Below are 10280 nucleotides of genomic sequence, written 5' to 3' on the forward strand. Positions count from 1 at the left end.
CTCTCTCTCTCTCTCTCTCTCTCTCTCTCTCTCTCTCTCTCTCTCTCTCCCTCTCTCCACGAGGTGAGACTGAACTACTGCTGCTCTAAAGCCTTTACGGCACCGTGAGATCGTATAAAATTCGCATAACGAATAAGCTCCCGGCATCAGCCGGCGGATTCGCATCGATGATCGTTCGCGCTCCGGCGCGACGGAGGAGAAAAAGATATTCCGCGCGAAATAAAGGCCCTACCGTGTCGTGTGTGTACACGAATATATTTGCTCCCGCTGCCAATATGAGTCGACGCCGAAAGGGGAGAAAAACAAGGCAAAAGCCTGGGAATTTATTACCATAGCAGCTGTTCTCGTCAGCGCCGCGCGGAGCAAAAACATCCGCGCGACTTTTTACGACCCGCGCGGCGATCAGTCCGTCCGTTCTCGCGTCGACGATTAGCATTGCTGAGAAGAAGCGCGCGAATGCGGCGCGATTTACAAAAGTGTCCGAGACGTGTCGTCGCGATTTCATAATGCGAGTGGAAATACGTATCGACGACGCGACGTCTGGGAAGTTGAGGCAGCCTCCGCGCGGAGGCATTTCTCGATCTAAATTGACGTCGCAAACTCTCCTTCGCGTGGTGCAAGAGAGAAGTACTCGGTGTTTATCGCAATAATTACAATTTACAAATGTATTATTCATTAAGCTTTCTCGGAAGATATTTCGCACTTTGAATTTTGCACAACTGTAACCTTACTCATGCAAGAGTGATTCAAACCATGAAGTACGTTTCTAGAAAAATAATGATGAAAATTTAATGAATGATCTAAAAAGTATGGATAGCACTGAGGTTATTCGCAAACGTTCCACAAGTTAGGCATGGTCAATTTTCTTCTCTTTGAAGTTTTTTCATTGACAAGCTTAAAAAAAGCTTTAAAAAGATGGATAGAAAAAACTAACAAAAATGGTGCAACTAGTAGAAAATAAAACTATTTATTTTTATTAATTTTAGGCGCCTGTAAGGCTTGGATCCTTTTTGTTTTATGCAGAGAGACGTATGAACTATTCATTGGTGACAAAAATTCAAAAATTATAATTCTGTGAGTTGAATCATTCTTGCGTAATTATGGCCAATTAAAAGGCACAATTAAAAGGCTACAACTAAAGACAAGCCTCCTGTAATAACAAGCCTACAAATTTGTAAGATCTAGTTTGAATTAATTCCGCATTCAATATGAATCTCACTCATTGTAAAGTTTGCTCACTCTGCATCGTTTTTGAATGACGATACTCGTGATAATTCACGGGTATTTAATTACTACACACATTACAAAGAAGTCGATTCAAACTTCGCCAAACATTTCGAAGAGATCTTACGACGAAGAGAATTCACGATTCCATTATAATTAACAACAGTTTCCGTGCCGTCCTTTGCCGAAGTTCGCCAATCAGGCGCTGGGAGAGGCCGGTCGACTGACGTAGAGGTATCGAGAGCTTTCCATATAGATGGAAAAGCCGTCTGATCCAGCGAAGAAATGTCACGTGTTTTCCGCTCGAGAGAGCCACTACGCACGAGCGGACAATTTCGAATTTGAGCTGTCTCGGAGCTTTATCGCAGACAGATGTAAAAGTCTAGCCGTGCACGGAGCTTACCGGACTCAGATGGTCCCTTTAACAACGAAAAAGATACGCGTATAGCGAATCGTGTCGCCTAATGTCGTAGTCTATCTGCGACGATCACGTGCCTGCGATTGAATACGACGTTCTCCAGTATGGTCCAATGCGGTTTCTATTCACTGCCAGATCAGCTCGTTTACCATGTCCGACTGAATTCGATTTTCATTTGCGATTCCGTCACGAGACACGTGTTGCACGCGAGTCAATGTCGCACGAAGACGGCCGGTCTCCCTTGGAGAACCAAACCGGTGGCAGGCACCTTCGCGATCGAGAATCGATCGGATCGATCGTGGACTCCGGCCTCTCCCCGCTCATCTGACCAACCAATCGATCATTTCAAACTCTCCGTCGGACCATTGCGATCTAGGCAGCTGTCGGTTACGTTCCCGCGATCGATCGCGACGGTAGAATTGCCTCGATCACCGGATCACCGCGGATCTCTCCTCGCGCTCTCGGAGCAAGCTCGGAGCGCGCGATTGAAACTGAGAGCGGACCGAAGGAAAGCACGGTGCTCCGGATCGCCCACCGAAGTCGACGATCACTCCTCCTCTCCATCCTCATTTACCATCTCTCTCTCTTTCGCTCTCCCTCTGCCTCCAGCTCTCTCCTTTCCTCCCTTCGATCCCACCGGCCCTCTCCGCCCTCTTCTCTCTATCTCTCTCCTTATCCATCTCTCGATCTGTCTATCTATCTATCTCGGCCGCGCCGGTCTCTCTCTTTATCGCACCCCCACATCGGCCAGCCTCGCTCTAGGCGAATACGCACCACTCCGAGATCGTGTAGGTGGACGTCGCTGTGCGCCTCTACGAAGGTAGACAACGAGGAAATAGAACGCATGCGTCGATCCTCTGTACACCCTCTTGGTACACACCACACCTTTCATTCCGCAGCGAATCGCTACGGGACATGGACGGGAGCGTTTAGGGCTGCGAGTTAGAAGTGATAAGCCACTACTATACACGGGTTATCTATCTTCGGAGAGTGATGCGCGCTCGCGATCGTGCGGGTCCTCTGTGGATTCCGCGGAAAAGAAATCACCTTGGGAGAGTAATCCACCAACGAGTACGATGTAGGGAGCTTTTTACTCTCTCTTTCTCCTTTCGCTTTCTTTCTTTTTCTTTTTAGAGAAAGTTGAAATATCGCGCGATACACTCGCGCGAAAAACACAATCGAAGTATCTCCTACTTAAAGGACCGAAGGTGCTCCGCGCCGAAACTATAAAAGGATTCTCGCGAATTAAGGTTGTGCAAGTGGGAGTGTAAATGGATCGGAACGCGACTCCGTTTGTTGGTTAATTTCACACGCGAATTAACTTTAGTTTAACGGAAATTTCATTTGGGATTTGCTCGTCGGGAAGTTCCAAGTTGGAAATGGTAAAGTTGCAACGAATAAACAGTTTACTTCACATTTTTCGTTAAAAAAGGACAGAGGAAACAAAAGCTTATGGAATCTGATCCTAAGGCACTCCACAGTAGATCCGAGACACGATGGAGTGCTCTGGATGAAATTTCGTAGGATTTTGCTACACGCTTTCAGATATTTCTCCGTAATTCTCTTCGTAAAGAAACAGTAAAATGCAGAAGGCGAGATTAAACATTCCCTTCGGTGTATATTAAATACGAAAATCTGCGATTCACGCGACGTAAGGCTGACTCATCGCTTCGAGAAGTGAGAAAAAAGATTTGGAAAGTATTAAAAATATCTCGGGGAAGTCGTAATGGGACGTCCGTCTATCGCGCGTTCTTATCGATAACGCGCCACTCTACCTGCATGCCCACAAATACTAACGAAGAAATAGAACTTTACAGTATCTGAGATCACGTACGTGACAATGCCGAGTAGCGAATTATCGATAACTCGGAGATTGCGATCGTCAACTGTGTGCACTCCTTTCCCGAACGGATCTATTCGCTATTAGTGACTCACTCGTTCCTCAATAATAAATCACTCCAAATTACGTGACAATAATATATATTGCGGTGATTGAAGATGCAGGCAAATGCTTATCAGACGCAAAATTATAACAATCTATATTTTCCCCCTCGCTCCTGCTTTCCTTTCGCAATCATCGCTTTAAACACGCGCGTTTCTTCCGCGTACCTATCGTGCATACCATCAAGATCGGCTCTCTGATCTTCGAAGTGAAAGAACTGTCGAACGTGTCACTTACGTAAGAGTTGCCCGCGTAGTCTATCTATCATTTAGAATAGCTTTCTAACTGATTGAGAGAGTTCCATCATACAGAAACATGTCTGTCATCAACGGTATGCGCGATACCAGCCTAGAGAATGGCACGAATATAAGGCATAACGTAACAAAAAGAGAGTTCGTAAAGTCCTAAATTTAAAATGACAATCAACTACCTCCCACGTCACGTTATTGAACATTCGTGTGATCGGAAGTGCGTTTCGCTTCAAGAAAATTTTGATTTATTTGTACAGATTCACCGTCGAAATACTGCAGAGATACAAAAAGAGATGCCTGAATAAATGAAGGAAGAAATGCTCGATCTAGTGGGTCAAACGTAGAGAGAGCCGCAAGAAACTCAAAACACTTTGCACTTTACATCAACGTTAGGACATGTAGGAGTGTCACGTCGCATTTGATGATCGTTGAAGATTTTTCTGCAGACATTCTCATCGTGCCTTGCGCCGAGTCGGAGGAACTTAAAAGCATTCGCTAATGTCCTTATCGTGGAAGACGTAACTTTCAAGACGGTACTTGCTCCCATTAAGCCTAATGCTCTTATGCCGCTCAACTTAGCTACATATATCATAAAACTGCAACATTTATGCGGCGTAAGCGAAAAACTGTCGTGAGCGCTTATTTGCATACACCTTCGCAACGTTATCGATATGTTTTATGCATAATGCAACGGCGACGTTCGCAAATGTGTATTCGCTTGGTGACGAGAGTGACATATGGATGCGAATGACGCGTCCACATGACGCCGCGCGTTTTAAGATTCTTCAATTTTCAAGTTGCATAAAAGCGCCTATCCCCGTTTTCGCGTAACTTACACACGCGCGAGAATATTTCTCGTGAAATAATAACACGCGAGATAATGTGTTTCGCAATGCGACTTAAACTAACACGTCTATTGATGTCATTTCGCGCAATAGCAACGCGAACGATAGCGATTACCTTTCTTGCGAAATAGAATTGTAGAAATATGTAAAATTAAATCTGACTGAATTCGTTAAAACCGAGTAAAAAATAATTTGATAGGCACCAATAAACGCGCGTACACTTGTTAAAGTCCCCGAAACATACATTTAAGATAGAGATTTTAGAGACGGTTTGCAATCTCTTTCTCTCCACCGCGCGTAGCTCGTTACCGACGATTCTTACCAACGCAAGGTCGCTCTAGCGAATCCTCCGCGGTAAGCCAATACTTTTCGACGGTTGATAAAATATCTCAGTACTCGAAATATGTATTCAGGCCAAAACTGCCGCGATTCATGTGACGAATAGAAATATTTTCAAGTATTTTTTGACAAAATATATATACGCGAATAATATTCATATTACTTATGCTATAAAACGGCAAAATGTGTGGAAAGATTACTGATACAAAATTGCCTTTATATCGTTCATTAATTTATATTTATGTCATTAATTTATATTTGTTTCTACTCATTTCAATTATAACAGACACGCGCGATATATGTTATCTTCGGATATGAAAGGATCGCGTCAGGGCGAAAATCCTTGTAACACTTTAAATCGATATCGATAAGCAACTACGCCACATTGGTTCATTAAGGGAATGTTTAAATTTAGACGTGTATATATATATACTAACTTGTCAAACTGTATAAGCAGATATCAATAATAGAAATGCTCAGACGCGATAACGTTGCGCGATAACACGCGTGATACGATAAGCGACGCTTCATTTCACGATTATAGAAAATTAAACCAAAAAATTGTGCAAATATCTTTTTCCCGCTATTGACGTTACAATGAAACGATGTCTAAGAGCTACATTTACCAACAAATTACTTCTCACTAGTATTTTCATTTATCTAACGACAATTCAAAGATTTTAAACGAGAAATTCTTCATTCATATTAGCAGGATGTTCCTGTAAAATGTATTTTACAAAATTCGCGCGACAGAGGTGTATAAATATCAGTCTAACCAATATTAAAAGAAAAACGATTATGCCTATGTAACGTCAGGGGAGAAACGACAGGGAATTACAACCGGAGTAAAACCTCTCGAGATGATTAATGTACGCGATGTATCACATTTCCCCGACGCGTATTGATTGTTGTCAAATTTATAGCGAACACTTAAAGCGGCGCTTCCACTAGCGTCGCGAAATGATTAAAAAAAGAATGCGCACGCGAAGATGGTTTTTATGTCGGTAAATTACGTAAGCCGATACGATTTTAAAGCAGTCAAATTTTGGAAGATGAAATTGCTTTCCGTAACGCTTTCAGCACACGACAGATGCCGATAAGGTGCTCAATAATTTTAGATATATCGGACCAAAGTGCAGGAAAGTTGATTGTTGAACTGATTTCAGTCTTAATAACAATCGCTAATTTTTTATACATCAGACAATATTTGCGAGTCAATATCTTCGCGCGATCGAAACTGTTTCGTTACGAAGCACTCCTGCCAGTGGACAACCGTGCGAGATGACACGGTGTACTTATCGGCGATTCGTTATATTATAACGAAACGAAATATGGCTATATTTAAATACTTGTTTACGACACGATCAGTTAAAGGCGGCGGTATGCGATAAATATGGATAAACACGAAGAGACGATTAATATCTCTTTAATCTGTATTTGATACCACAATGTCGTATTTCATAAGCGAGGAAGTGAATAAAATCGAATGGTGAATAATATATAGTTATTGTACGCATGGATAATATACATCGGCGGATAATAATGACACGACAAAATTGCACGGCACCTAAATAATGTAATAAATAATGAAAAATCACTCACCCCCGTACGCACTGCCGACATGCTCCCTCAACACCTCCGGGTAGTTCTTAGGGCTCGTACCTTCGATGTCGAAAGTGCCGTAAGTAATATGCTGCTCCTTCCTGATGAATTCCACCATTGACTTCATCATGAGTTGACACGTGTGCCGACCGGCAACTTGCCTCTGCCCGTTGGTCGCATAAACCAGGTGCACCTTACGCCACTTATAGCTGATTTACAGAGAAAAACGAAAAGTTATTTATATATTATCACATCGAGACAGGAAAAATGAGAAAGAAAGAAGGCTTTATCACAGAAATGCAATATATGAATATTTATATAGAGTTTATTATATTGTGCGTACCTGTTCATTACAGCTACGAAAAATTTGGCCATATCCCTGAAGGCCAAATTTCCGATTCTCGTGGTCATGAAGTACTCATCTTTGCACTCGACTTTCTTCTCGGTGAAGTCGTACGTAAATCCTCCCGTAGTAATCAGCGGTGTCCCGAAAAACTTCACCATTCTGCCAACGGCCGCTATAAAAACAGCCCCGAATGTATGATATGATGATAAGAACAAAAACGAACAGAAAGAAGATGGTAAGAGGAAAATTTGCGGTCTGCTTCTGTATATGCAAATACCACGGTGCAAAAGGATCAAAAAGCATATAGAACAAAAGCATATAGAACAAAAAACTGTGTAATTTCGGAGCGGAATTATTTCGCTCACCACTATTCTTGCTGTGACGGTACTCGGGAGTGGATAGGTACATTTTCAAAGAGTTGAGTTGACATACCGACGCAATAATCGCACGCCGGCCCGAGGAACAAGTGCACACAGTGCCCGTTGCTGTAGATCGCGCCAATTTGCGCATACGTCGCGTCGCAATAGTCGTCCTGCGGTAGAAACTTCAATTTCAGCCAATACGGCAACAAATTCTGCGATCTCGCTGCGTACTCCGCTAAATCTACACAAAAGCAAGGTATTTCTTGCAGCACGACAAAATACGCTGTATTCATAAATAGTGAAACTAATTTATCTTTGTTTTTCGCTCAGATAAGGCAACATGGAGCATCGTTGAAGAGAGTATATAATTTTATCTTAATTACACATTTTATCACAAAAGATAAATGTAATGATAATTTGATTCAATCGCGTGTGTTGCACATTGCATAATCTGCAGAGAAAATACCGGGTTTAATTTTGGTCAAAACTTTGCCGAATGTTTTGCGCGCGGAATTTTAATTTGAATAAAATTTAATCTCGCGTATATAAAATATTTGCAATCCTATACGGAGTTTGAAATTATTTAGCTTCGCCCTGCCAGCTTGCTGCCAGCCCGAGTCTCCTTACCAAGAACTGGCTGAACCTTAGATAAGGAAATATCGAAATTCGAGTCCGATGGCAAAAGAACAGCGACCCTCAGCTCGCAAGAAAGCACGCCGTTGGGGTTCGTGTTGCACAAAGCCTCGCAGTCGCGATGCAGCTGCACTTTGCGGCATTCTGTGGTTATCCTGCCTTCCGTCCGATGATGCATCAGCCATAGAATCGTCAGCATGACGAACCTGCGGGAACCCATGTGTACGAAAGAATGCGAATCGACTCAAATCGGGCCTTTCGCTGATCCAGATCGAGTGTCGCGAAACGTCATCGCTTCGGTCGCGCGCAACATCACACGCTAGCACAATCACACGATAAATATCTCCTTCATCTTAACGAAAAAAGCTCCGCACTACCACGCAAAGATACCGATTCACAAGCCTACGCGTCACTGTCGCGAGTTAAGGTACAGCACTGCCGCATGCGTTGTACTCTCTAATTTCGCACCCCGCGTCCGATCATAGTCGGTATTGTTCCACTGCAACGGTTGCCTTCTATTTTGCAACGGAAAATATCGCTCTTTGTTGAATAAATCACGAACAAATTATCCCCCGCGAAAGTTGCTTTACCCCGTGCTTGTTATCGTAATAGAACAAAATGTCACAATGCAGATCGCACGTAGAAAAATTGCAAACAAAATTACACGAATGTACAATTTGAAAAATTAGAAATCTAATTTCACTGAACAACAACAAGCGACACTTGTCAATTATGTTCGACTTGCTTACTCCTTGCAGGACTAGCAAACAGCGCTTTATTTAGCGCTGATATAATTTACTGTCCGCACGTTATCAGTACTTTGAAAGTCACAAAACGAATCATAAGAGATTATAGTAAGTACAATTACGTCGACGTAATCGTTTCCAAGTTATCCAGACGCACTCTAAGTCGCTGATATTTTTCAAACAGATATCACATTAGCACTGCAGGGATTCCGTCGACGAATCTACATGCGATCATAATCACCGCGGGAAATGTGCGAAGTGGATTACTCCGTCAAGCCAAAATCCACAAACGACAGAGATGCTTGATGCTCACTCGCATTTGGTGAGTACGCGCACAATGTCGAAGGTAGAATGATTCGCGAATTGCACCGAGCACAGAGTGACGACTCGAGGGAAAGAAGCGTCAACCGATTGTGGCGTCGACCAAGTGTCATTGAGAGGACATACGAGTGAAAAAGCGTGATCGACTGCGAGTATTCGAGCGCGAAGGACCGCGATTCATCGAGATTGCCGGCGACACTGACACCTCGATCATTGCGAACCGCTTTGCCCCGGTGACGACAAGCGCCTACACACAAGCGCGTCGCCGCCCCGCGTTATCACGGATATCTCGCTCATCGGATTGATAGTAGTTATCGAGAAACTCCGATGCGCACACTTACTCCTCTTTCTCCCTTCGGAGAGGGTTAACCGTCGTTATCCCCCTGTTGCCTCTCGAGTAAGGATTCTCTCACACCTCGCACCCTGGCCAAGCGTCTTTTCATTCTTCGCGGCAGGATCGTCCGCAGAGATACGTGCGCGCGTTGTCACCGGCCTCTGCTTATCGTCGAATCGGCGCGAGCCCTCTGTTTCTCTCTCGAATTAGATCTATGAATTAAGATTTGGAGATTAGGATACGCACTGAAGTGTCATATAACGTTGACATAGTCATCGTCATAATGTCTTGTGTAACAAGCGGGACGAAAATAAACATGTCTCCTGGAGCTAATAACACTATGAATTGTGCGCGACAATAATCTGAATTAAAATATCAGATGCTGAGTGTCTCTTGATTTAGTAACTAAAGAATCGATTGTTAATATACAATTGAAACGAGAAACGACATTTTTTTATAGCCCGTGTTCAGAAACTTCTAACATGTACGTTAACATCTATGCTTCTTAAATGTGTTAAACGAGATAAATGTCCCAATGACTGATCATGCTTTCACAATGCTTTTACAATAAATAATTAATGGAATTACTAACAAAACTAACGTTTATGTAAAACTCTAGTTTTTCAGCAAATTGAAAGATATAATAAGAAATAAAATAATCAATAGCAATTTTTTTATAATTTTAACAAAATATTATATAATGCCAATTGTATCAGTAATTAAACGGAAAAGTTAATCATGTCCTAATTACTGAGCAATACAGACTCAATGATTTAATGTTTATTAAATAATATCACAAATTAGATATTATTAAAAATATATCTTTAAATAAATATCTTCAAAATTTTTAAGAGTTTTTGTAGATATACATATATATATATATATATATATATATATATATATATATATATATATAT

The 10280-nt window shown here is 42.2% G+C and overlaps 1 protein-coding gene across 6 annotated transcripts in view; it reads right to left on the reverse strand.

The window, feature by feature from the left end:
* LOC116852035 (atrial natriuretic peptide receptor 1-like) overlaps positions 1-9274 on the reverse strand; it is a 115369-nt gene extending 106095 nt beyond the window's left edge. For 2 of the 6 annotated variants that reach the window (XM_032831998.1, XM_032831996.1), the window contains exon 1: positions 1220-2187. Coding sequence is in view for 3 of the 6 variants with exons in the window: in XM_032831994.1 (XP_032687885.1) it covers positions 6622-6830; positions 6965-7139; positions 7400-7570; positions 7957-8182 (781 nt within the window). In the remaining 3 variants the exon portion in view is untranslated. Of the gene's footprint in view, positions 1-1219; positions 2188-6621; positions 6831-6964; positions 7140-7399; positions 7571-7956 lie in introns of those variants that run through there. The other 4 variants (XM_032831994.1, XM_032831995.1, XM_032832000.1 and 1 more) reach the window with 4 other exon arrangements.
* Positions 9275-10280: the final 1006 nt, after the last annotated feature.

Source organism: Odontomachus brunneus, unplaced genomic scaffold (genome assembly GCF_010583005.1).
Source record: "Odontomachus brunneus isolate Ranch 3 - 2012 unplaced genomic scaffold, Obru_v1 Obru_scaffold_200, whole genome shotgun sequence".
Lineage (NCBI taxonomy): Eukaryota > Metazoa > Arthropoda > Insecta > Hymenoptera > Formicidae > Odontomachus > Odontomachus brunneus.